The sequence below is a fragment of the Equus asinus genome, chromosome 9 (assembly GCF_041296235.1).
Source record: "Equus asinus isolate D_3611 breed Donkey chromosome 9, EquAss-T2T_v2, whole genome shotgun sequence".
NCBI classification, from domain to species: Eukaryota; Metazoa; Chordata; class Mammalia; order Perissodactyla; family Equidae; genus Equus; species Equus asinus.
The window spans coordinates 92524176-92551731 of NC_091798.1; the positions used below are offsets into that span (position 1 = coordinate 92524176).

The 27556-nt window shown below is 39.4% G+C and overlaps 1 protein-coding gene across 1 annotated transcript in view; it reads left to right on the forward strand.

Moving 5' to 3' along the window:
- ANKRD31 (ankyrin repeat domain 31) overlaps positions 1-27556 on the forward strand; it is a 125905-nt gene that overhangs the window by 93666 nt on the left and 4683 nt on the right. The window contains exons 22-25 of the mRNA XM_070517344.1: positions 1696-2692; positions 14093-14233; positions 21216-21318; positions 24004-24051. Of these exons, the coding sequence (XP_070373445.1) occupies positions 1696-2692; positions 14093-14233; positions 21216-21318; positions 24004-24051 (1289 nt within the window). The remainder of the gene's footprint in view (positions 1-1695; positions 2693-14092; positions 14234-21215; positions 21319-24003; positions 24052-27556) is intronic.

A 27556-nucleotide genomic window follows, 5' to 3' on the forward strand; every position in this document is an offset into this window, starting at 1 on the left:
TTCTTTATTCACATGTAATTTTTCTAATTTCCCTTGTGTTCTTGTCTTACAATCATTTGACTTCTATTGCATATTTCAGGTGTTTCTGAACTTATTTAAAAATAAGTTTGCTATTTTTATTTATAAGTCTTGTTTTATCCCCATTTTTCTTTTCTCTATAGTGAATAAGTATCATAAATTCCTTTCTATTTCCGATTTTCCTGTCAGTATAAAGCAGGTGAACTTATAGGTGGGTAACTGACTACAGGATGTTTTCTAGGGGACTTTGGAGACCGCTGGCTTCAGTTTTCCTTTGTGTCCTGTGATTAACAATACATCTAGAATTTTGAGAAGTTCCTGATCAGTTGGGGTTTCAAGTGTGTAAATCCCTATTAATACTGCTTTACAACTTAAAATCTTGTAATCTAAAGAGCACTTTCATTTTCTGTCTGAACTCTTTGTTTCACATAGTTTTAAGTGTGATATTATTTTCTCCTTTGTTTCTCCTCTGTCCAGCTTCTGGCATTTTATGCTACCAGTTGTTTGCTAATCTTACTTCTTCTTTCTGCTTCTTTCCTTTGTGTCTACTACTCACGTTAACACCCAGTCTGCTTGGAGTTCAATACAACTCTAAACTGTGGTAGAAGAAACAGATATCTCTACTCTTGCTTTCCCTTAAAACAGCTACTCTTAAAGGGTGGTCCCTAAGGGTCCCTGAGACCATTTCAAGGGGTTCATGAAGTCAAAAGATTTTTTGTAATAATACTAAGATTTTTTTGCTCTTATTCTTTCATGAGTGTACGGTGGAATTTTCTAGAGGCCATGTGATATGTGATAATATCATCACTCTGGTAGCTAATGGAATGTGTGCTTGTGTATTCTTGTTTTTTAAAAATTTCTCAGTTTTATTTTCTAAAACAGTAGATATTGATACATATAACCCATATAAACTAAAGTTCTTTGGGTTCCTCAGTAATTTTTAAGAGTGTAAGGAAGTCCTGAGACTAGAAAGTTTGAGAACCACTGGAAACAAAGTGTCCAGTATCCTGAAGGTCAGTGTGGCGTAGGTGGGTATCACCAAAAGACAGAGGTGTGGATGAGCCATTTCCTCCCACTTAGTCATCAAGCCCCTCAGAGATTTGGTTTGGAGAAGGAACACAGGCTAATGCTTGTGTGGGTGGTCCTCTGGACTTGATACAGGTTCAAAGTGCAATGACCTGATTACTTGATGAACTGGTATATCTCAGGCCTGGCTCAGCGTAATTATACACAGAACAGTCTCACTCCTCCATAGCTAAGGGAATTTGAGTGGAACTTGACTCCCAAATTTTGCTTACTTCCTGATGCACCTTTTCCTTGTAAACTGGTAAGCAAACTCCAAACGTAAAGAATGGTGTTCCTCCCCAGCCATCACCTGCTGCCTTCCAAGTAAAGGCTAGTAGATATCTAGGTGGATAACCTAAGTTTTGTTTCTCTTCTGGAGTTGACTCACAACTGATAATCATGAATATAAATGTGGATACCTACAAGGTCACTCCTAAAAAAGGCAGACTCACCTTAAGAGTCACCTTCCTCTCACAGGAAATACCTTGCAGAGATAGACTACTTTGAGCTGATTAAACTTAAATTGAGAAAGAATATCTTTAAAATTTAAATGACTGCTAGAGAAAAAGTTTCCTCCTGTTTTTGCATTTTCTTCTCTGTTTCTTCCTACAGGGTGTCTGTAGAATCATTTAAGCAGGGAGTCCTGAGAGAACAACTGGCTAGCTTGGCCGCAAGACAGAAGAGCCTTTTGGTTGTGGCAAAGAAACAGAAAAAAATAAGCGAGAGAATTCAGAAGTATCAGGATGTAACATCTTTGTCTGGTCTTAGTTTGAGGAAGCTGCCGTCCAGCTCAGAAATCTGTAGTGATAAGGACAGCCAAGAGCTTATCAGTCCGGAAACTTCAGTGCAGCCTCAGTCATCTTCCCTTTCTTCTGTCAGCCTTGTTTGTAGACGTGTGCAGGAAACACAGTTGTCTCTGGAAGCATGGAATGACAGCCAAAATACCTGTACTCATCTCATTTCAGAGATGGTGAGAAGGGAAGAATTTTCTGGAAATGAGCTGAATTCTAAAAAAAAGGTCAAAGACTGTACCTTGGATGGGTTATCAAAATCGAGATATTCAGATGGCACTAAGAAGATTAAATTACCATCCCAGCCTGTTGCTTTTTTTGCTCAAGCAGAATATTCACAAAAAGAAAATGACCTTACAGCAACCACAGCCAAAGGGCATGAATCCTGTAGTCCTTCAGCAGTAACTGGCACATTAAATATTTCAGAAACCTCAAGTGAATTTGCCCAAAATGACACCCATCCATCAGCTGTTATTTGTGATCAGGCTCTTTCCAATTGTAATCCAAAAAGAGGAACTAGGAAAACAGCTTCCCAGCAACCACCCAGGGGAGCACCAGAATCCCTGGTACATCAAGGAATTGATGTCTTAGGCAGTGAAACTGGGCATCAGATGAAACCATATCTTAAAAAGTCAGCTTTTGCTGTTCCACATGCAAATGACAGTCAGAGCCCCTCCTCTGGGTCTGGCCATCAACATACTATAAAAAAGCCCGTGAACTACAGCACAGCTCCTAAAAAGAAATGTATGCAGATAAAGGATTTGATATTACTAGGAAGAATTAATCCGGGAAATAACATTCTGGAATTCAAAACACAGGTATCCTTTTTTTTTCTCTAAAATCATGTAAATTTTATAAATAAGTGAGTAAATGTTACTGTCACACAGTGTAGGCATTTAGCTCTGATTAGGGAAATAGAATTTGGCTGGGCTTGTTGAATGGAGGGACACAACCATTGTCTTAGCAAGTGAAGTCGTGCTTCTGGAATTGCCCTATGCATTGTAGTCACATCACCTTTTGGCCTGCAGACCAGACTAGTCAATTATATTGCACCAGGAAGGATTTAAGAACAACATACAAATAGTAAATTGGAGCTGTCTTTGGTTCCAGAGTTTTGGGAGCTACCAGTTCACTGGTAAAGCTTCCCCTAATAAAGGATAAGTATAAATTCATCTTCCGTAACAGCTCAATTTAGAAACAAAAAGTGACTTGGAGTTTCGGTAAATCTGCATCAAAACATTGTCACATATGCATGAAAGTATAGGAGGAAAAAAATGGTTCTGCTACAAATGCCTGCAAAAGAGGCTTCCTCTCCCCTCTCCCCACGCTCACCTTTTGGGAGAGGAATTCAGAGCAGTAAAGGCTGTGTGGAGTCCTGGAGTGCTGCTTCGCTTAGGAACCAATTCCGCAAAACCAGTCCAGGCTAACTGGAATGTAATATGAATGACCCATTTCTGACCAAGGGTAACAGAGCTTTTCCTAGTTAATAAGCTTTACTTAGGAGCAAAACAATTTTTAATTTTAAAGCTCCAAGCTGTAGTTTAAAGACCCAAGTAGTAGCTTGATCTCCAGTCCTTGACGTTCCTGTCTGTTTACCTGTCACACAATTTATTGCTAAGTAGTACCTACCTCAGATTAACCAAAGCAACTCAAATTTTAGTTAGTAAATTAGTTACATTAACTCAAATTTTGACAGATTTGGTTACTTCTCTGCATCAGCTATAATAAAATTTTAATATAACTTTTCATATTTCAGGTATTTTTTTCTTTACTGGCTTTGTTGAGATATAATTGACATACAGTACACTACACATATTTAGAGTATACAATTTGACATGTTTTGACGTATGTATACACCTGTGAAACCATGACCACAAACAAGATAGTGAACATATCCATCACCCCCAAAAGTTTCTTCGTGCCCTTTTCTAACCCTCCTTCATACCCCTCCTTTCCCGTGCCAATCTCCAGACAATTAGGGTCTGCTTCCTGTCCCCATACATTAGTTTGCATTTCCAACAACTCTGTGTAAGTGGAATTATACCGTATGTATACATTTTTGTCTGGCTTCCTTCTCTCAGCATAGTTATTTGAGATTCAGCCTTGTTGTAGCATGTATCAGTAGCTCATTCCTTTTTTATTACTGAGTATTAATCCATTGTATGTACGTGCTACAGGTTGTTTATCAGTTCATTCATGATAGACATTTAGGTTGTTTCCAGTTGTTGGCTATTACAAATAAAGCTACTATGAACATTGATGACATAGGCTTTCATTTTTCTTGGGTAAATGCCTAGAAGTGGAGTGGCTGGAATGTATATGGTAAGTATATATTTAACTTTTTAAGAAATTGCCAAAGTTGTTTGTAACGTTTTGCATTTCCACCAGCTGTGTATGAGAGTCCTAGTTCCTCCACATTCTTACTTAGCCAACACTTAGTATGATCAGTCCTTTAATTTTAGCCATGCTAACATGTAGTATAGGTGTATATATGTATGTAATATGTACATGTGTATAACAGTTTATCATTGTGATTTGAATTTGCATTTCATGATTAATCACGTTGAGCATCTTTTCATTTACCATCCATATTTATTCTTTGATGAAGTGTATGTTCAAATCTTTTGCTCTTTTTTTATTGGTTGCTTGTTTTCTTATTGAGTTTTGAGAGTTTTAAAAAATATATATTTTGGATATAAGTCGTTTATAAAACATATACTTCGCAAATATTTTCTCCTACTCTGTAGCTTGTCTTTTAATTCTCTCAACATTGGCTTATGAAGAACAGAAGTTTTAAATGTTGTTGTAGTCCAGTTTATCCATTTGCTCTTATGTTTTTAGTGTCATATCTAAACATTCTTGGTCCAAATCAAGGTCACAAATATTTTCTCCTGTTTGCTTCTAGAATTTTTCTAGTTTTAGGTTTACCTTTAAGTCCATGATCCAGTTTTTAATTAATTTTTGTATATGGTACAAAGTAGGATCCCCATTCATATTTTTGAATTTGGATATCCAATTGTTCTAGCAGCATGTGTTGAAAAATGTACCCTCTGTTGAATTGCCTTTGCACCTTCCTAGAAAAAGCACTTGTCCATATATGTTCCTATGTATGGACTCTCTGTTCTTTTTCATTGATCTATTGGTCTATCTTTCCATCAGTACTGTTTTGATTATTGCAGACAAATGGTAAGTCTTAAAATTGGGTTGCGTTGGTTCTCCTTTTTCAAAAGTATTTTGGCTGTTCTAGGTCATATGCAATACCATACGAATTTTAGAGTGAGTTTGTCAGTTTCTTTCTAAAAAGGTGTCTGCTGTTATTCTGTTGAGTTAATAGATTAATTTTGTGACAAATAACATCTTAGCAATATTGAGTTGTCCAATCCATGAACATGGTCTAACTCTCCATTTATTTAGGTCATCTTTGATTTTTTCTTAGCAATGTAGGAGTCAGTATACAGGTCTTTCAAATCTTTTATCATATTTCTCCCTAAGAATTTCATATTTTTGATAGTATTTGATAGTTTTTTAATGTCAATTTTTGTTTATTGCTAATAGGTAGAAATACAATTGATTTTTTGTATATTGCAATCTTATCCCACAGCTTTGCTCAACTTATTTATTAGTTCTAGTAAATTTTTGGAGATTCCATTGGATTTTCTATATAGATGATTACGTTGTCTATGAGTGAAGACAGTTTTACTTCTTTCTTTCCATTATGAATGCTTTTTTTTTTTTTCAGCTTTTTTCTCTGCAGATCCCCCCAGTACATAGTTGTATAGTTGTATATTTTAGTTGTAGGTCCCTCTAATTGTGCTGTGTAGGATGCCGCCTCAGCATGGTCTAATGAGTGGTGCCATGTTCATGCCCAGGATCCGAACCAGGGAAACCCTGGGCTGCTGAAGTGGAGCACGCGAACTTAACCACTCGGCCACAGGACCGGCCCCATGAATGCTTTTTTTTTAAATTTATTTATTTTTTGCTCACTGAACTGGCTAAAACCTCTAGTAAAATGTTGAAATAAAATGGTGAGGTAAAACTTCTGTTTTTTTTCCCTAGAATAAGACTGCTTTTCTTAGGGATAAAAAATTCAGTCTTTCACCATTAAGTATGATGTTAGGTATAAGTTTTTTCATAGATGCCTTTTATCAAGCTGAGGAAGTTCTCTTCTATTCCAAGTTTCTTGAGTGTTTTTCTCATGAAAGGATATTGGATTTTGTCAAATGCTCTGTTTGTATTTATTGAGATGATCATGTGGGTTTTTTTTTTTTCTGTTGGTATGATGTATAATATTAATTGATTTTTAGATGTTAAACCAACCTTGCATTCCTGTAAAAGTGGATAAATCCCACTTGGTCATGGTTTATAATTCTTTTTATATGTTGCTGGATTCAGTTTTCTAGTATTTTATTATTTTTGCACCCATATCTGTTAAAGACATTGATCTGTAGTTTTCCGCTGTTCTCTTTGTCTAGTTTTGGTATTAGGATAATACTGGTCTCACAGAATGAGTTCAAAAGTATTTCCTCCTCTTCTGTTTTTTGGAAGGGTTTATGAGTTTGTATTGTCTTCTTCAGATGTTTGGTAGCAATCAGCAGTGAAGCCGTCTTTACCTGGGCTTTTCCTTTGGGGATGGTTTTTGAGTATTATTTCATTTGCTTATTATGTATTTTTTCAGATTGTCTATTTCTTCTTGAATCAGTTTTGGTAGTTTTTATCTTTCTAGGAATGTATCCATTTCATCTAATTTATGTAATTTTTTTGACATACAGTTATTCATAGTTTCTCTTCTAGTCCTTTTTATTTCTGTACAGTCAGTAGTAATGTCCCTATTTTCATTTCTGATCTTAGTAATTTGAGTCTTTTCACTTGTTTTTCTTGGTCAATTTTGTTAATCTTTTCAAAGAACCAACTTTTGATTTTGTTGATTTTCTCTTGCCTATTTTATTGCCACTCTAATATTTATTATTTCCTTCTGTCTGCTTGCTTCGGGTTTAGTTTGTTCTCTTTTTCCAGTGTCTTTAGTTATTGATTTGAGATCTTTCTTCTTTTTTAATATAGGCATTTACAGCTATAAATTTCCCTCTAACCCACTGCTTTTGCTCTATCCCGTAAGTTTTGGTATGTTGTGTCTTCATTTTCATTTGTCTCAAAGTACTTTCCAGTTTGCCTTTTGCTTACTTCTTTAACCCATTGGTGATTTAGGAGACAATTGTTTGAGCTTCACATTTTTTTCTATTGTTAATTTTAAATTTTATTCTATTGCAATTAGAGAACAAATTTTGTATTATTTCAGTCTTTTTAAGTTTTTTGAGATTTATTTTGTGGTTTCACTAGTGGATGTCGTATCCTGCAGAATGTTCCACATGCACTTAAGAAGACTATGTTCTCCTGTCGTTAGGAATAGTTTTCTATAGATACCTGTCAGGTCTAGTTGATTTATAGTGTTGCTCAAGTGTTCTCTTTTCTCATTGATCTTCTGCCTGTTTGGTCTATTCAGTATTGAAAGTGGAGTATTGAAGTCTCTGTTATTGTTGAATTGTCTCTTTCACCTTTCATTTCTGTTAATTTTTGCTTCATGCATTTTGGTGCTCATTTATTAAGTGCTGTGTGTTTATAATTATTATATGTTCCTGAAGCATTAACCCTCTTATTATAAAATGTCCCTTATCTTTAGTGACACTTTTTTGTTTTAAAGCCTATTTTGTCTGATATTATTATAGCTGCTCCTGTTTTCTTGTGGTTGCTGTTTGCATGCTACATCTTTCTCCATCCTTTTACAGTCATGCGCCACATGACGACGTTTCAGTCAATGATGGACCACACATACGACTGTGGTCCCATAAGATTAGTACCATATAGCCTAGGTGTGTAGTAGGCTGTATTATCTAGGTTTGCGTAAGTACAGTCTATGATGTTCACACAATGACAAAATCGCCTAACAGCGCACTTCTCAGAATGTATCCCTGTCATTAGCAATGCATGACTGTATTTTAAACTTACTTGTCTCTTTGAATTTACTCTGTTTCCTGTATGCAGCATATAATTGGATCCTGTTTTTTTAACCCAGTGTGACCATTTCTACCTTTTGATTAAGCTGTTTAATCTATTCACATTTGACGTTAATATTGTTGGATTTATGTCTCCTATTTTACTTTTTGTTTTCAATATGTCTTGTCTTTTTTTGTTCCTACTTCCCTTATCGCTTTCTTTTGCGTTAAGTGAATATTTTACAATGTAGCATTTTAGTTTCTTTAATGACTTCTGTCACCATATTTTTTTAGTTATTTCCGTAGGAGTTGCTCAAGGACTTAACATATATCTTCACTTATTAGAATCAGCTTCATATTTATACTAACTTAATTTTAGTGAGATAAAGAAACATAGCTCCTGCATAGCCTTCTCCCCTTTATGTGATATTATCATTACACATATTATATGTATAAATGTTATACACCCAACAATTAATTGTTATAATTATTATTTCATAAAATTTTGTGATTTTTAAATAAACTAAGGAGAAGAAAGGAGAACAGGTATATATTATAGCTTTTGTTATATTAACCTTATTTATTCTTTCTTGTTCTCTTCATTTGTTCCTGTGGATTTGAGTTGCCATCTGGAGTCATTTCCTTAGCCTAATAAAACTTTGCTCCCACCCACCTCTGTTGTGCTATTTGCAAATATATACAGTGTATGTATATAAGTTTATACACTTGTTTTTAAAATCAGTTAAGAAAGGAGAAGAAATATTCATTTATATATCTTTTATAATACATAATTACCTTTACTGATGCTCTTTGTTATTCCGTGTGGATTCATATACCATTTGGGGTCACTTGCTTTCAACCTGAAGAACTTCCTTTAGTATTTCTTGTAAGGCAGATCTGCTAGCATCAAATTCTCTGTTTTTGTTTATCTGGAAATGTCTTTATGTCACCTTCATTTTTGAAAGAGAACTTTGCTGAATATAGGAATCTTGGTTGACAGTTTTTCCTTTGTACACTTTGAGTATGTTATTTCACTGCTTCTGGCCTCCATTGTTTCTGATAAGAAGCCAGCTGTTAATCTTCTTGGGGCTCCCTTGTAAGTGATGAGTCGTTTTTCTCTTGCTTCTTTCAATATTTTCTCATTGTCTTTGACTTTCAGCATTTTTACCATGTATCTGTTTGTGGATGTCCTTGAGTTTATCCTACTTGGAAGTCACTGAGCCTCCTGAATGTGTAGATTAATGTTTTTCAATACATTTGGAAAGCTTTTAGCCATCATTTCTTCAAGTATTTTTTCTGCTCCTTTCCCTCTCCCGTCCTTCCGGTACTCCCATTATGTCTATGTTGGTGTGCTTGATGGTGTTCCATGTTTCTCTGAGCCTTCTTCATTTTTCTTCATTCTTTTTTCTCTCTGTTCCTCAGCTTGCATAATCTCTTTGATCTCTCTTCAAGTTTACTAATTCTTCTGACATTTCAAATCTGTAGAGCCCATCTAGTAAGTTTTTCATTTCAGTTTTTGTACTTTTCAACTCCGTAACTTCTATTTGGTTCTTTTTTTATAAATTCTGTCTGTTTATTGATATTCTGTATTTGATGTGAGATTGTCATGATACCTTCCTTTACTTCTTTTTTTTTTTTAAAGATTGGCATCTGAGCTAACAACTGCTGCCAAGCTTTTTTTTTTTTCCCCTGCTTTATCTCTCCAAATCCCCCCCAGTACATAGTTGCATATCCTAGTTGCAGGTCCTTCTAGTTGTGGCATGTGGGACGCCACCTCAACGTGGCCTGATGAGCAGTGCCATGTCCACGCCCAGGATCTGAACTGGTGAAACCCTGGGCTGCCGCAGTGGAGCATGCGAACTTAACCACTCAGCCACAGAGCTGGCCCCCTTCCTTAACTTCTTTAATTATGGTTTCCTTTAGTTCTTTGAACATAATTTTAATGGCTATTTTGAAGTCTTTGTTAAATCCAACATCTGGTCATTCTCACAGGCAGGTTCTTTTGCTTTTTGTTTGTTTTGGTGTATGTGTCATACTTTCCTGTTTGTTTGCATGTATCATAATTTTTTGTTGTAACTGGATATTTTAGATATTTTATTTTATTTTTTTAATTTATTTTTTGAGGAAGATTAGCCCTGAGCTAACGTCTGCCGCCAATCCTCCTCTTTTTGCTGAGGAAGACTGGCCCTGAGCTAACATCCGTGCCCATCTTCCTCTACTTTTATGTGTGGGACATCTGCCACAGCATGGCTTGCCAAGTGGTGCCATGTCTGCACCCGGAATCCAAACCGGCCAACTCTGGGCTGCCGAAGCAGAACGTGTGAACTTAACCACTGTGCCACAGGGCCAGCCCCTTTCAGATATTTTAGTATAGATAATATATTGTAGCAACTCTGTGTACTGATCCCCACTTTCTCTTCGGCTTGTTACTGTTATATGGCCGTTGGTTTAGTTACTGGCTAGATGGTTTCAGTGAAGGCTGTTTTCCCCACAGTAGTGTTAAACTTCTGACATTGCACCACGTGGACTGAAGCCTTGGCAGGGCTCTTTGCCTCTTTCCCTGGCCATACCCAGCTGTTAAGCTCCACTTATTGCTGGTTGATTTTTCTGTTGTTTTCAACAATGACCTGGGGCATAAATTGCTCTACAGACTAATCCAATCAAATGTGTGCTCCTTTGAAGGGAGAGTTCCCAAGGCTGGTGTTTGAGATTTGTTCTGACCCTGGGAAGGCTCTTCCCTGCTCTCTCTTGCCATTTCTCTCCTGAAAACTAGCCAGCCTGCAGTTTAGCCTGTGTCTCCAATGAATTGCCAGTTTGTTTTCAGTTGCTTTTCACTACAACCTCCACTGTTTTTGAGAGTGCCCTTGAACTTGAACTTCTCCATGTTCCGTTGCAAATGAAGAAGTCATTTCCATTGGGAGGATATTAGGAGCTATCTGTGTTAAGCCTTGCTGCTTTTCCCAGGCAAAAATCTCGGCACCCTGGCTCTCAATCTGAGGGTGGGGACATGGCAACGTCTCTCTGAATGACACCCCTGTTTTAGCAGCTGAGCATTCAGTGTAGGGAGGCACAGTAACCTCATGGCTTTTCAGCTTGCCTCTCCTGACATGAAACGACCAGCCTACACGCCAGGGTAAGAATTACTGGGGTCCCAGTGGTCTCATTGGCACCACGCCACAGGCAGAGCCCATCTCAGGAGTGCCGGCTAGGCAGAGGAAGGGAGCCTCACCTCTTGGCTGTCCTCGCCCACGGCTTAGCCTTATTGACAGATGGCTCAGGGGAGGGTGAGAAATGCTGATGTCTTTCCCTCCCAAAAAGGGAGTCTTCTGACTGGGAGCTCCAGGGGGAGAGAGCCCTGGGTTCCTGGCTGCAGCAAGTCCAAAGTGGAGGAATCTCCACCTCACTGAGCTGGGAGGGAGGAAGGAAGCATTCTTGCTTCAAATACCACAGATTCCAACCCATCTTTACCTAATGTTCATAGATTTTGTTGAATAGATGTTTCTTCGTTTGCTGCATGCCCTCATGACCGTTTCCAGACACTTTAAAAATTGTTTTAATAATTTTCACCTGAGATTGGATCCTTACTCTATCAGGCCAGAAGTTAATTCTCGAATGTTTAGATTCAGTGTGAGTTTTGATTTAGTTAGGGTTGAATCTCTCATGTGGTATTTGCTTTCTATTTCTCTCATCTTCCTTTGTTCCCTTTTTCAGCTTTTCTGCTGTATTTCAATTGTTGGTTTATCAGCTGTAACTCTTTATTTTAGTTGTGACTTTAGCATTTATAGTACATATTTTTTAACTTCTCACAGTCTGCCTTTTAGTGATATTATACCACTTCGTGTATACTGCAAGAACCTTAAAATAGTATACTTCCATTTCTCCACTCTTGACCTTTGTGTTATCATATATTTTACTTTTACATAATGTTATAAACTCCACACTACAGCGTTCATTTTGTATTAGCAGTCAATTGTCTTTCAAAGAGATTTTAATAAGGAAAAATATCTATTCCACGTAGTTACTGTTTCTTTGCTTTTCTTTCCTTTGCTGTAGATCCTGATTTTCGTTCGCTATCATTTTTCTTCTGCCTGGAGGACTGCCTTTAACATTTTTGTATTGGAGGTCTGCTGATAATGAATCCTGTTGACTTTTGCATGTTTGAAAAAGTTTATTTCATGTTCATTTGTGTGTGTGTGTGTTTTTGATGAGGAAGATTGGACCTGAGCTAACATCTTATGCCAGTCTTCCTCTTTTTGCTTGAGGAAGATTCACCCTGAGCTAACAACTGTGCCAGCCTTCCTCTATTTTTCGTATGTGGGATGCTGCTGCAGCATGGCTTGATGAGTGGTGTATAGGTCCGTGTCCAGCATCTGAACCTGCGAAGCCTGGGCCACTGAAGCAGAGCACGCAAACTTAACAACTACGCCACTGGGCCAGCCCCTCACCCTCATTTTTGAAAGATATTTTTTTGCTAGGTATAGAATTCTAGGTTGGAAGGTTTCTTTCTTTGAATACTTTAAAGATGCTGCTTCACTGTCTTTTTTCTTCTGTTGTTTCCAACAAGAAATATCCTATTGTTCTTAACTTTGTTCCTCTGTAAGTAATGGGTCTTTTTTTCCGTTTCTGGCTGGGAAAAGAACCCCGTGAAAGCATTAGAGGCAATGGCACCTGGCATTTTCAAAGGGCTGAAATAGTGCCTGTTCCCAACAGAGGACTGACCTCAGCAAGGAAAACCTCAGAACTGATGGGGCGTTGGCTGGGTACTCAGAAGAGCCTGGCCTCAGGAGTTTAGCCCCCTAAAAGAATCTTCTTTTAAGATTATCTCTTTATTTCTGATTTTAAGCAATTTTGATTATGATGGGAATTAGTATAATTTTTTTCTTTCATGTTTCTTGTTCCTCGGGTTTTTTGAACTTCTTGAATCACTGGGTCTCAGATTTAAATCTCAAATTTGGAAACATTTCAGCCGTTATTTCTTTCAATATTTTTTTCTTCCCTTCCTTCCTTTTTGAACTCCAATTACACACGTATTAGGTTGCTTGAAGTCATTCCACAACTCACTGATGATCTGTTAGTATTTTTATCCTCTTTTCTGTTTCATTTTCTGCAGTTCCTATTGCTGTCTTTGAATTCACTATGCTTTTTGTTTGCAATGTCTAATCTATCGTTACCAATGTGTTTTTCATCTCACATATTGTAATTTTCATTTCTAGAAGTTTGATTAGAGTCTTTTTTTAACATCTCCCATGTTTCCACATAACTTTTGAACGTGTGGATTATGATTATAATGACTATTTAATGTCCTCATCTGCTAATTCTGACATCTTTGTCGGTTCTGTCGTTTTCAATTGATTGCTTTATCTCCTCTGGCTAGGTTATATTCTTGCTTCTTTCCAGAGCTGTTAATTTTCTATTGGATCTCACACATTGTGAAATTCACCTTGTTTGATGCTGGATATTTTTGTATTCTTATAAATATTTTGGAGATTTATTCTAGGATGCTGTTAGGTTACTTGGAAACAATTTGATCCTTTTTGGGTCTTGCTTTTAAGATTTGTTATGCAGAATTGGAGCAGGGTTCAGTCTGGAGCTAGTTATTGCCCACTCCTGAGGCCAGACTCTTCTGCGTACCCTACCAGTGCCTCGTCAGTTCTGAGCTTCTTCTACTCTTGCTTTGGGAACAGGCACTATTTCTGCCCTTTGCGAATGCCAGGTGCCATTCCCCCTACTTCTTTCAGGGGTTCTTTTCCCAGCTTTGGGTAATTTCCTCACACACATGGCCAGTCACTACTCAGCTGTGTGCTTACAGAGGACCCTCTGAAGATCTGCGGAGTTCTCCCTCTGTGTATTTCTCTCTTCTTTGCTACCCTGTCCTGCAAACTCTAGCTGTCTTGCTTCCCTGGACTGTGCTCTGTCTCTTCAACTCAGGGAGTCCACAGGCTTTGTCTGGATTCCCACGCCCTGCATCATGACCTGGGAGCTCTCTCGAGGCCATGAGCTGGGACAATTGTAGGGTTCACCCTACAAATTCTTACTTCTCAGGGATCACTGTACTTTGTTGCCTGATGTTTGGTGGCTTCCAAACCATTGTTTTGTATATTTTGTCTGTTTTTCGGTTGTGTTGGGTGGTAGGATATGTCTGGTCCCTGTTAATTCATCATGGTCAGAAGCAGAAGTTTACACATTTCGGCTGTTTTTTAATCTTAATTTTTGTTTTATTTTTTACTTCAGGAGACTACCCACAAAGCCAGTGTTCTGTTGAGTGGTAAAATTAAGGTAGAAAATGGTCAGATTTATCAAAGTCCAGTCACCTGGCTCAAGGATGTTCTAGGAGGTGAAAGTTATGTGACCTGGAATTATGCTTGGAGTAAGGTGGGTCATTCTTAAGTTTACCTTTAACTTCATATTCAAATGGAAAGGTACATGCTTTTGGATGATAAAACGGTTTTCTTTTTGTTCTTTAAGAAATCTGAAAGTTCTTCGAGTAAGTTTTTGTCCTCCTGTGTCCCTTCTGCAACATGCTACAAGCTTCTCCCACAACTCCTGTTTGCCAGACTTTCCCAGGGGCAGGGGGGCACAGCTGACTGAGCCTCTGCTTCCTTGTCCTCCCCTAGTCTCAGAAATCTGAATACCCCTGTCTGCCCCTGTCCTCCCTCTAAGCGATTTCAGGTCTTTGTGACTCCGCCTTAGGAAATTTGGGACCGCTGGTATATTGATAATTTAGTTAAAGTGTTATTGGTATTTGACGAAATAAAGCAAAATCTTCCCCTTAAGACAAAAGGAATGAGCGAGGGGCCTAAGACCCACAGAAGTTACGGTGCACTTTTATGTTTGAGTGTGGTCTTATCTATGAGTTGCTAGCCCCCCCAAAAGAAATACTTCCTTTCATTCAGACTTCCCAGACTTAGCAGTCTCCCCCTCAGTTCTGTCTTCTGAGTTAAAAGCCCAGTTTAACCATCCATTTGAAGACCGTAATGACTGACACCCTTGCTCACAGACCAGTGACCAGTCACCCCCAGGTGTCTGTGGCACCACTTCAGGGAACAGACTTACATGACTCTCCCAGGAAAGGTGAATCATCAGATGTCCACCATTACTGTTTCACAGAATTGCAGAGGCCTTCAGCTGCCACCGCCCATTACAGTAAGCCTCAGAGCACCGAGCAGAGGAGGCACAGTTTCCTCATGCCTTGTTTGCCCAGCTCAGCTCTGCCCACCCTCCCTCCTCGGTCTGCGTCCCTAAATTCTGCATTCTGGTCTCCTAGACCTTTGTGGCAGGTACTTCCAGAACTGTGTTTCCTTTCTTTCACTTACATCAACACATTTTGGATTTTCTCTGTTTTATATCTCTCTGTCCTTTTTTTCCCCCCTTAAGTTGTTTTTTTTTTTTTGATTTCCCACCCCTGGAGTCCCTAGGCCATCTGCTTTCAATTCACCCTGCTCAGTCCTTTCCATGGATTCATAAATCGTATTTGCATGTTAGTAACTAACATTTTACCCATGGAAATCCCTTTTTATTACAAAGTGTCTTAAACTTATGATAGATTATATCATTTTGCTGAAACTGAATCTGTGCTCACATCATGAATATGGTATTGACTGCTGTACTTAAGGCTATCCTGAGCTCCACATGCCTCTGCTACAGCGTGCCCAGGGTTGACTCAATTCGCCCACTCGTTTCTCTATTGGAACTACCGCATTTACCTTTGAATAGCTGGCTGTGACATCATTTGGCCCTCACTCTGTGCTTGTGCCTCATCTGCGTATCACGTTATCACGTTTCTGCTGGTCTTTTCTCGTTAGCCATGCCAGTTAGAGTCATATTGTGTAACACCCATGTGATAGTGAAGCCAAATGCAAACTTTGGCACTAAAATTAGGGCTATTCTTGGATATAAGCTATTCATACAGATTATCTGATCAATCTTAGATTTTTTTTCAATTATCTTAAAAACAGAATTTTAACTGTTTTGAAAATTGCTATAGGGCACTCATGTACTTCTAGTAAATACCCAAAGCTGAGAAACACTACCCCAGTAAGTTCCATTACAATATTTAAAAGCCTCTTTTAAAATTTACCACAGAAACCTCTGCGTCCTCTTGTTTTGGGGTAACTCCTGAATTCACAGTCACTTCTTGATGAAAGGAGCTTTTTGCTGCATTGGTAAATGTAAACATTTCTACTGACTAGTTCTGAGAGTGGTGGTAGGACAATGGGGCCAGGAGTGGTTGGTCGTCAGGCAAGTAATGCCAGAAAACTAGGGCTTGTCCTATGTCAGACAGGATGACAGAACCGCTGCACACAGAGATGACTCATCCTTCCTACCCAAGCAGCTGGGCTGCTGTGCAGCCTTGCCAAGGGCATCCTGATGCTCCCTCCCACCGTCGTCACTGATTCCACTCACTGCTGCAGTCTCCCAGCTGTTAGGCTTCATCCTGATGTGGCTGAGTGATCTCCGGGTGGGAGACAGGGGACCAAGCTAGTTCCTGGTTCCACTCTTGAGTTATGCGATCTGGGCAATGGTTTTCAATCTTGCTTACACATTAGAATCACTTGCGGAGCTTTTAAAAATTACAGATGCCTAGTGGACCGCAGCCCCGTAGGGCCTGGCTTGGAGACTAGGTGGCAGTGTTTTTAAAAGCTCTCCAGGTGACTCTAATGTGCATCCTGGCTTGAGAACACTGAGCTGGGTCAAGTTGTTTAACCTTTCTGAACCTCAGTTTTCTCATGTATAAAATAAGTAGTATTGCTAAATGGTCTCAAAAGACCCTTCCAACTTGGAGAATCTAGATTGTAAACCTGCGTGGTTTATAAAGCAGTTTTATGTATATTCTTTCACAACAACCCCATGAGGTAAGAAGGTCAAGTATTATCTCTATTTATGCACATGAAAACAGGATTGCAGAGGGTTAAGTGACCTGATTAGCCTAAGGCCAGTAAATGCCAGTACCAGGACTAGAACCTGATTCCCTGTACACTGCTTTCCACATTTACAACAGTGGCACAAGGGAGGCTCACATTCCTTCCACTGGAAACAGGTTGACCCAACTCAAAATAGCACCAAGTATCATCCAGCTGCCTTCATGCATTTATACAAAGCATCATTCTTGTACAGCAAAAATTACCCACTTCCACAGGAAAAAATGCCTTTCTGTGATACAGTTGCAGTATGAAAATCATAAGAATGGCAATGACAGTTCATTTTTGTGAATGCAGAGGACTGGATTTATGCAGATGAAAAGTAGACTGCCATTTTGGACAGTGACTCAAGGAGCACTGACAGATCTCTCATGCAAACACGCTTCCCATCTGGATGCCTTACTGTCTGAATTTCCACACTTATAAATTCGCTCCTTTGAATTTAGTATTGACTTTTCCCTATGGTCCCCCCCCCCACCCTACACACTTTCTAAAAAAAATTCCTCCCACCACTATGATTACGAATATCAAGATATGGGAAGGTTGAGGTAGGAGTATAGGAACTGATGGGAATTATTGATCTGGACAAACAGCAAGCCTCATTCAATCAAATAATCACACTCTCAACGTGTCTGAAACCTCTTGTGAGCCCAGTTCTACTCAGGAAGACATGGTTGGAGATGTGGGCCCTTTTAAAATACAAATATCCAAGAGTTGGAAATCCTGAAGACGGAATAGTGTGAAAGGCCTGCTGCCCTTCCCTTGCCTCTGGCTGCATGGAGGGTCTGGGGAGTGAAGGAGGAGGGGCTCGAGGGCGGGGATTGGGACAAGGTGGGTCAGGTGAAGGTGGATTTCACTTGCATCTTTATTTCCCCAGGATCAGCTCTTTCAAGCAGTTTTTATACTTTGTTACTACTTTCTGTCTTGCTTTCTGAATTCCAAGGGAAATATTTCATTTGAGAATTTTTTTTTTTTTTAGCCAAAATGTGTTTTTGTGTTACAGTTAACTTAAAAGAAAACGTAGTTTTCTTTTATTTCTTTGCCTTTTTCCACCCCTGAGATCAAAAACAATTCTTCTTTCCTCTTTCTTCCTCTTGGGGTGGTGAAAATTTGTTGAGACTTGCTTCTTAGAGCTAGAAATGGAATTAAACAGCCATTTGATCATCCATGAACAGATTCCCATTAGTCAATACCAACAAATGGTTTTTCTGAAGACATACGACAAATGGATTGATACTTTCAAATAAAATGGAGCCCTAGCAGGAATACAAATTCTTGGACACCTCTTTAATATTCAAAGGCAGGTTATGTTTTATATTTTTTCTTGATGTATATTAGTACATAGAGTATAGAGAAACCTTTGTTACTGCAATTAATGACAATTCATACTGTACCTTATTTCTTCGGATAACTTATGAAATAAAGTTAATTGATCATTTCAGTTAGCTCATTAACTACATTTCCAGAATAGTGGCTGGCTGAATCATCCGTCTACCCAAAACACACACCCACACACACCCCACACACACCACTTCTTCCCTAAGCATGATACTGGGGAATCAGCATAGACTGATTTCTGAGGAATAATGTGTTGTAAGAGCTTCAGGGGACGCATCGGTGGCCTTAGGGTGAAGCACCCGTGCCGTTCTGCCCATTAGAAAGCAAGGACACAGAGACCTACAGATCCCTCACCTGTAGCTCCGACTCTTACTCATTCTCCTCTGGGGAAGGGGGCACCCCATCAGCTGCCTTTCATCAGAGAAGGGGTTTGGGTGGTGGAGTTGCTGGGATCCCTGTAGGTTGTGTCAGCCAAGACCCTAAGAAGCTAGCTACAGCTCTTCCTGCATGCATCTGTCAGAGCCTAGCGGCTGAGCTAGATTTGGATCCAGTGAGATTTAATTCAGGATGCAGAGCTGGAGTCACAGGTAAGTGTGACGGCTGTTTGCTCTCATGCTTTAGCCGACTGGAACACAGACACTGTTATGAAGTGGACACGGACGGTTTCCAGAAGTGACCTAGTGCCTGTTCATTATTATCCTTGTTCAATAAGTCACTCCTACCTTGTGGAAAATAGATTTTTAACTCAGTGGATTTTCTTAAAACTGTGTTCTTTGTATGTCTGAATTACCCCCTAGTGGTATGTGTAAGACCTATGGGGACTCATGACCGCTAAGGCTACTAAGGTACAATTTAACACCTTGTATTACCCAGCAGTAACTGATAAAAGTGTACTTTAAATCTGACATGTAGGTAAAAACATGCTGAGCCTGCATGTTGATGAGTGTGCAAGGTGTGTGGGATATTGTCAGAGCATAATATGAACAGAATCCATTGTTGCTAACTGTTAGTTGATTAGAGCACGGACAGATGGCATTTCGGGGCCTTGCTTCTCCTTCTTCCATGGCCAGGGAGGATCGCTTAGCACACGGAGCATTCCAGGTCTGTGCTGTTTCTATTCCCAGGTTTTGTTTGGTCATGGGATTGAGCCCAAAGGGTCCTACGCCTTCCAGATCCCCTGGGCCTTCCTCAGCCTGTCCAGTAACAAGCAGTTATTGAGCACTCAGGATGTGCTGGACAGTATGCCAGATCCTCTTCACATCTTATCTCTTTTAATCCTCACAACAACTCAGTAAGCTGGAGGTACTTGTTTTACAAATGCACAAACTGAGACTTGGAGAATTTAAGGATCTTGCTTAAGAGCAGGGACTTCAAAGTTTTTTCCCCAGCATTGTCAGGCACTGGTGAAGTACTGGGGCCGGCCCGGTGGCGCAGCAGTGAAGTTTGCACATTCTGCTTCGGCAGCCTGGGGTTTGCCGGTTTGGATCCCAGGTGTGGACCTACACACCGCTTGTCAAGCCATGCTGTGGCAGGCGTCCCACATATAAAGTAGAAGAAGATGGACATGGATGTTAGCTCAGGGCCAGTCTTCCTCAGCAAAAAGAGGAGGATTGGTGGCAGAGGTTAGCTCAGGGCTAATCTTCCTCAAAATAAATAAATAAATAAATAAAATGTGATACAGATCCTGTTTTCAGGGAGCTTATAGTTTAATGGAAACAGACGCATTAACACATAATTTCATTTAAATAGGACAAATGCCTTGAAATATGAGCACAGAAGTTATGGGAACCTAGAGGAGCATCATTACTTGAGCTTAGAGGTCATAGAAAGGCATCCTGGAGAAAGGGATGTTCAAGGTGAGAATTGCTGGTGTAGCTGCAGTGAACCTAGCTTCTGGGATCTTTTATGAGATCGCCCTAGAACTAAGAGTGGAGGGGCTGGCCTGGTGGCGCAGCAGTTAGGTTTGCACGTTCCACTTCTACGGCCTGAGGTTCGCCGGTTCGGATCCTGGGTGCGGACATGGCACTGCTTGACAAGCCATGCTGTGGTAGGCTTCGCACGTATAAAGTAGAGGAAGATGGGCACGGATGTTAGCTGAGGGCCAGTCTTCCTCAGCAAAAAGAGGAGGATTGGCAGCAGTTAGCTCAGGGCTAATCTTCCTCCAAAAAAAAAAAAAAGTGGAGAACCCAAAGGCCTTCGGGCCCAGAACATTTGTTTCTTTTTTTTTTTCTTTATATTGTCAGGCTTTTTTTTTTTTTTTTACTATCTTTTTTTTTATTGAGTTATTGATAGGTTACAATCTTGTGAAATTTCAATTGTGCATTAATGTTTGTCAGTCATGTTGTAGGTGCACCACTTCACCCTTTGTGCCCACCCCCCACCCCACCTTTCCCCTGGTATCCACTAAACTGTTCTTAGTCCATAATTTTAAATTCCTCATATGAGTGGAGTCCAGGCCCAGAACATTTCTTACAGGTGTTTGCCAGTCTGCCATAGCCCGGCCCTGTCATGTGTAGCTATTTCTAAGCTGTGTCCTTTTGGGCTAATAAACAATAGCTAAGTTCACAAATAAATCAAAAAGCCCAGAAAACTTGGAAGCATAGACCTGAGATATTATTAATCTAATCAGTTAAGTATCTGATTTTTTTGGAAAGAACCATTACTTTTATGTCTTAATTTTATTAATGCAACATTAATTTTCTTTAAGTTATAAGGTAGCAAGTGCTGGATTAATGGTTGTTGAATAAGTAAATGGATGAGAGAGTTAATGATATACAACACGGGTCAACAAATTTTTTCTGTAAAGGGCCAGAAAATAAATACTTCAGGCTTTATAAGCAAATGGTCTCTGTTGCAACTACTCAATCTTCCTGTAGCACAAAAGCAGCCATAGATGTTAACTAAAGGAATGGGTATCACTGTGTTCTAATAAAACTTTATTTACAAAAAAAGGTGCAGCCCACACTTGGCTCTGGGCTGTTTGCCAATCTGTAATATACAACAATCAATACTTTACCAAAGTTACAACTTGTAAGAGACAGGTGCATTTGCTTCTTATAAAATGTATGATTTTAAATTCTATGCTTAATCATGTGCAGGTAACATATCTGGGGAAGGAGCTTTTAACGTATATTTCTGAGGAAATACCCATACCTCCACAACCCAATCTGGTATCTCAGCAACATCAGCCTTGTCTTCCAGGTACGTGCAGACCAACACCCATTTCTCAGTTGTGGGAAAAACACACCCAAACGTACTGAGAAAGCGATCCTTTTCTTTTTGTCTTTTTTTTCTTTCAATCAGTTGAAATTCACATAACATTCAGGTAACCATTTTAAAGTGAATAATTCAGTGGCATTTAGTACATTCAGTGTTCTACAACCACCACCCTATGTGGTTTCAAAACACTTGCATCACCCCAAAAAGAAACCTCTTACCCATTCAGTAGTTCCTCCCCATTCCCCACTACCCCCAGTCCCTGGGAACTACCAGTCTGCCTTCTGTCCATATGGATTTGCCTGTTTTGAATATATCATGTAAATGGAATCATACAATATATGGCCCTTTGTTTCTGGCATTTTTCACTTAGCATAATGCTTTCAAGGATCATCCACACTATAACATCTATCAGTACTCCATTCCTTTTTATGGCTAAATAATATTCCATTGTATATATATATATATCACAATTTGTTTATTCATTCATCCTTTGGTGGACATTTGGGTTGTTTCCACTTTTTGGCTATTGGGAATAAGTGCTGCTCTGGACATGTGTATGCATGTATTTGTTTGGGTACCTATCTTCAGTTCTCTTGGGTATATACCTAGGAGTGGAATTGCTATATCCTATAGCAATTCTATGTTTAGCTTTTTGAGGAACAGCCAAACTGTTTTCCACAGCAGGTGAACCATGTCGCATTCCCACCAGTAATGTTCAAGGATTCCACTTTCTCCACATTCCCACCCACACTTGTTTTCTGTTTGTTTACAGTACTCCATTTTTAACCATAGTTGATTCTAGGAGAATTTAAGAAACGACACCTTCCCTCACAATTCTCTCTGAATATATGCTGTACTTAGATTTGGGTAGATTTTCTTTTTAAGTGTCATAAGGAAAAAATACCATTGATTTGGCATGATTGTTTTCATTTTCCATCTTTTCTAAAAACAGATACCAAAATTCATCTTTGTTTTAGTGTAAACGAGTATGCTTTATCTGATGGAATAAGTCTTAGTCTGAGAAAACTGAAGAGAATGTAGTCTTCACCAGTAGGCAGCAGATTTTGAAATGGTCTGGGAAGAGGCCGCACACATTTCTGAAAGACAGACATAACTGATGTCACGTTACCCTTCTCTGCCGCTGCAGCCCCTGTTTTTTTACCCCGGTGTCCCTGTCTCAGAGTAATTGGGGACAGTGTAGGCAGGGAGGAGGTACAAAACAGAAAATGATGATTCTGTGATAAGAGGCAAGAACCAGAGATTACTATCTCCCAGCCCTAACCAGGGGCTCCCCAGGGTTATTCCTGTCCTTACAACAAACCCCAATAATTCAAAGTACTTTCCTATTCTGACTTTATACTGAATCCACCCTGACCTCTCAGGGTCCTTCTTTTGTCTCAAAAACTGGTTTCAGAATAGGGTGCATTTTCCCCAGTTTTCTGAAGACAGCCTCAAAAGTGCTTTTCATCATTTTGGGGAAACAGATCAGGTAAAACAACAATTGAGGGGAAGTTAAAGGGATCAAGAAATTGGAAAGAGTTCTCGTAGTAACTCCTGGTCTTTAGTTCCTGGCCGTCACTGCAGGTCTACCTAATTCACTCTTGGAGTAGGGCCCAGGAACCTGAATTTGTAAAAGTGATCCTTATGCAGCTAGGCGGACTAGAGATTTTGAATGACAGAGTATCTCATTTCTCATGCAGATAATAATTTGAAAACTCTTCTGCCCCTCACTTTGATTCCGAAGAGCACCACTCTCACGCGCGTGTGTGTGTGTGCCTCCCCCACACACACACTTGGAAGAAAGCCACGCAAATCCTTTTTCCTCCTTGTTTCTAACCTCAAGAGTCAAAGCAGAAATACAAGTTCTTTCTTACATCACAAAGGTGGCCCGCTGCTCTCCCCTAGTTCTCGGTAGGCATGTCCAACCCAGCCATGCACCTCCCTCCTCAGAGGGCTCGCAGTTCTCTGCTAGGTGAGCGCGACATAAAAATGGGTTCTGAACTACTTCTGTTGCCTTCAATATAAAGTTTCTTGTTACTAATTTCTTTCCAGAAATCCTGAGTTTTCTTTCCTTTAGATATTTCAGAAAATGTGAGTGCTAATTTGAGAACTGTGGAGGTTGCCAGTCTGCCAGCCAGCTGCTTGTTACCTTGATCTTGCCTCGGAATCCACAGGCAGGGCCCTGCAGGCGTCTTACAGGCTGCTCTTGGAGTTCTGTTTGAACCTCCTTAATTTAGGATTCTTTTGTACCTGGCTTTGTGGTATCTGACAGAAATCCTAAGACCTGGCAAGTTAGAAAAATGTAAACTCTCTAACTCTGTTACGAGGAAAGTGCTCAGGAGAGAAACTTTTTCCCTCTGCTGCATATCAAAATGCGGTCATGGAAGGCATGACTCGACACTGCAGAGACAGGAACAGGAAAACAAGTCCCTGTGGAGATCATCAGCCTGCTTCAGATCACCAACGTAATCCGTCCTCCAAGGCTTTTTGATGATCGTGCTCTTCGGAATAGTGTTTTTTGGGAGTCAGGGGAAGTAGGAAGAGCTGTTTACGTCTTTCGTAACTAGCATGGCGGTGCGTCTGGTGTGCCCAGGGCAGTCCCTGACCCAGCAGAGCTGTTAGTAGCACTCCCTTCCACTTGCAGACATGCCATAGTTAGATGACCCCTATGGGAACCAAGCAGGCAGGTGTTGGAAAAAATGAAATTTGGACAAGGTTAAAAAAAAAAAGAGAAACTTTTCAGTTCCATTTACTTTTGTAAGAAGTGGATAGATTCTAACATACTATTGTGCAAATAGATGGTCAAATCTTATGTGTATCACTCTATATTACAAGTAATTGCTCGCTACCTAATCCCCTGATAGACTGAGAAAATCTCTGAGTTTAGAGAGGCTATTATGGGCTGTTCCTTCCTTTTATTTTCCCCAGTGGCTGGCACACAGTAGCTTACCAGTAAATGTTCACTGAATAATGTTCATCAAATAAATGAATGAGTGAATGGAAGCATGAATATAATCCAAAGGACTGCTATTTTAAAACTAAATTTACTTGTGATTGTCTTTTTTTTGAGGAAGATTGGCCCTGAGCTGACATCTGTTGTCAATCTTCCTCTTTTTTCTCCCCAAAGCCCCAGACATAGTCGTACATCCTAGTTGTAGGTCCTTCTAGTTCTATGTGAGACGCCACCACAGCATGGCTTGATGACAGTGTGTAGGTCTGCGCCCAGGATCCGAACTGGGAAACCGTGGGCTGCTGAAGCGGAGTGTGCAAACTTAACTACTCGGCCACGGGGCCGGCCCCTGACTGTCTTAATAGGTGGACATGACTAGACCTCACAGGCTGTAATGGAGTTTGTGGTGAAGAATTCAACAAATGGCAAATGAGATTTGGGTTAGTTAATATTATCTGCTTTATCTGATTTTCTGCTTTTTATTGTGAGACATAAAAGTGGTGGCCCTTCGCATTTTCTCAGCCAGAAATTTAAAAGAGAACTATCCCTCCTCCACCCCTCCTCTCCCTTTTTAGAGAAATCGTAAAGAAATCTGTTTAACTTTGTTAACCATTTCCTAAACTTCTTTAATTGTATGATATCTGTTAACATTTCATGGGACAAATAGCAGGAACCTCAATATTCAATTTATTTCTACATATCATTTTGGGTCCATGGTATTACAAAAATCCTGAGTCACAAAGATAAGTGATAAAAGTTTTTAATCTTGCCATTTTAACACTTTCTTCAATGAACCAGAAATGACAGCTTTATTCTGAGTTCAACACAAAAACTAGTTAAACTGATAAATGCAAGTCAATGTATTGATGGACTCAAGAGTCTTAAAATGTGGTGTATTAACACATTTGAGCGTGTATGTTGTTTCTAATTAACGATTTTAAACATACAAACACCAGCCGTTAAAAATGAAATTCTGTTGGTGAAACCCCTGAAGCCTCTGTCTCTGAAGCTGTAAAGTCGGATGAGACTCGGGTGCGTTTCCCCTTGAACTTGCCCACCTGCTCCCCGCCTCCCTCCTCTCTGCCTCCTTGGCTGCAGTTCCTCTTCTGTGTTATTGAGGAAACCTTCACTGATATTTCAGTATAAATTGGAAGAGAGGAAAATGAACGTTCCCAAACTTCTATGTAATTTCTGATCACTGCGTACAGACATATAATGTATTTTTCACAAAGTTCTTTAAAAAAACTTTAAGATTGATTACATTTCATTATTTCCCTGGAAAACCAATTTTATATATTTATGCCCCCTTCGCCATAGTACCAAGACACTCAAAGCACATTAGGCTGAACGTATTCATCTAAGAAAAAAAAAAAAAGTATCTCCTACAGTCTTTCTTGTCCCAAGCCATCATTTAATGTGCACTAATTACATAATTTTCTTTCATGGGGACCTAACATCACTATTCATTTGAAAATAGAACATGGTTTTCCAGGAAAAAATACTCTATTTTTGTTTTAAATAAAAACGGTCCTTGAGCCACTGATAATCTGTTGTAAATAAGTGACTTTAAAGAAAGAGTTTTCTTCATTTCAGTGCTGTTACTGTGTTTCATTTCTCTGTACAAGCGTGTGTAACAGAGCACAAACATTCACAGTGCTTCTGTTTCATGTGGTTAAGACCTTCTTCAGCCTTAAACACCCAGGAAGATGGGGCCTGATAACAGAGCAGGAGGCGTTTATTTCAGCCCCTGTTTACAACGCTTCATTCTTCTTCATTACTTGAATCATAATTTTTTTTCATCCTTGAATCATAATGAACACTCTTTTGACCTAATCCATAAAGTGGAGGTTATATCTATTGATAGGGGATGAAAGAGAAGAAAAATAATCACCTGTTGAGCACCTGCCATGTCTGCGCCCTCTGCCAGATTATGTTACATACCTTAGGCCACGTCAGAGCTGCTTTCTGGTAGAAGTCCCGTGTTCATGTCTGTACAACAAAGGACAAAAACCTAAACATTTTACAAATAAAATCAAGTACCTCAAACCCAGTTCAGCTTAAGAACACCTGTTAAATTTCAGTTTTCCCCACGGAATGGGGACTTAAATAGTTTTAAACTTCGAAATGCAATGTTCAAGTCTGTTTCTCGATTCCAGTATAGTTTTCACAGATAGATTTTGATCTTACCACTGTAAATCTATATCAAATTATTAATTTAGCTTTAAATATCAAATCATATAATACTCCATCATCATATTTATCTTTTAGGATCTGTTTATTTTAAAAAGGCATTGAGCTTTGTATTTAAATAGCCATAATAGTTTTCCCCAGCATAACAAGAGCAGATGTGTTTTTACAGTCTGTTAAAATAACTCTTAATCGCTTTGTCCTTGATTGGAATGATATGTCTGATTCATTATGAGAATGTATGCGTAAGTATGTTTGTTCATTTCCATTTGTAACTAAGCAAAGTTTCCTTCCATAATCCTAATGAAATGTAGACTGCTTACTTTGTAAGAATAAGTTCTGAAAGTCTGAGCTCAAGAATTTTAGAGTTAGAAGTGAACCTTATATGTCAACTAGTCTTGGGCCTGTTTTACAGATGATGAAACTGGGAGCCAGAGAGGTAAAATTGGTTAAATGAAAAGAGTTCATAGGTTAGTTATGTTTCAGAAGTGAACTATCAGTTAAAATAATGAATCTGGTTATTTTTGCATTTGATCTATTAAGGGAAATTTTTTAAAGAAACATTAGAGGTGGGGCTGGCCTGGTGGTATAGTGGTTAAGTTCACACACTCCATTTCGGCAGCCCAGTGTTCAAGGGTTCACATCCTGGGCACGGACCTACACACTGCTCATCAAGCCATGCTGAGGTGGTGTCCCACATACAAAATAGAGGAAGATTGGCACAGATGTTAGCTCAGGGCCAGTCTTCCTCACCAAGATAAGAAAAAGAGAGAGTGGCATTAGAGGAAAAAGAAGAGTGAAAGTTAAAATTATTTTTAACTTAACCAATTAGCTTGTTTTTTTGAAGTGCTAATCAGGGCAACCAGATAACATGAATAGTTGTGTGAGCCCATTCTTTTGCCTTGTAATGAATCTAGCAATTCAGTTTAAGTAGACTTGTGCAGAATATTTAAAATCTGGTGACATTACTTGAGGAAGATTTATTCCTCCTACCAGTCATGCATGAGCAGAGTGGCTCCTTAGCTGTGCACTTCTCTCCGGGATGCGGAACAGCAAGAAGAACCAAACGTCCACATGGACGGC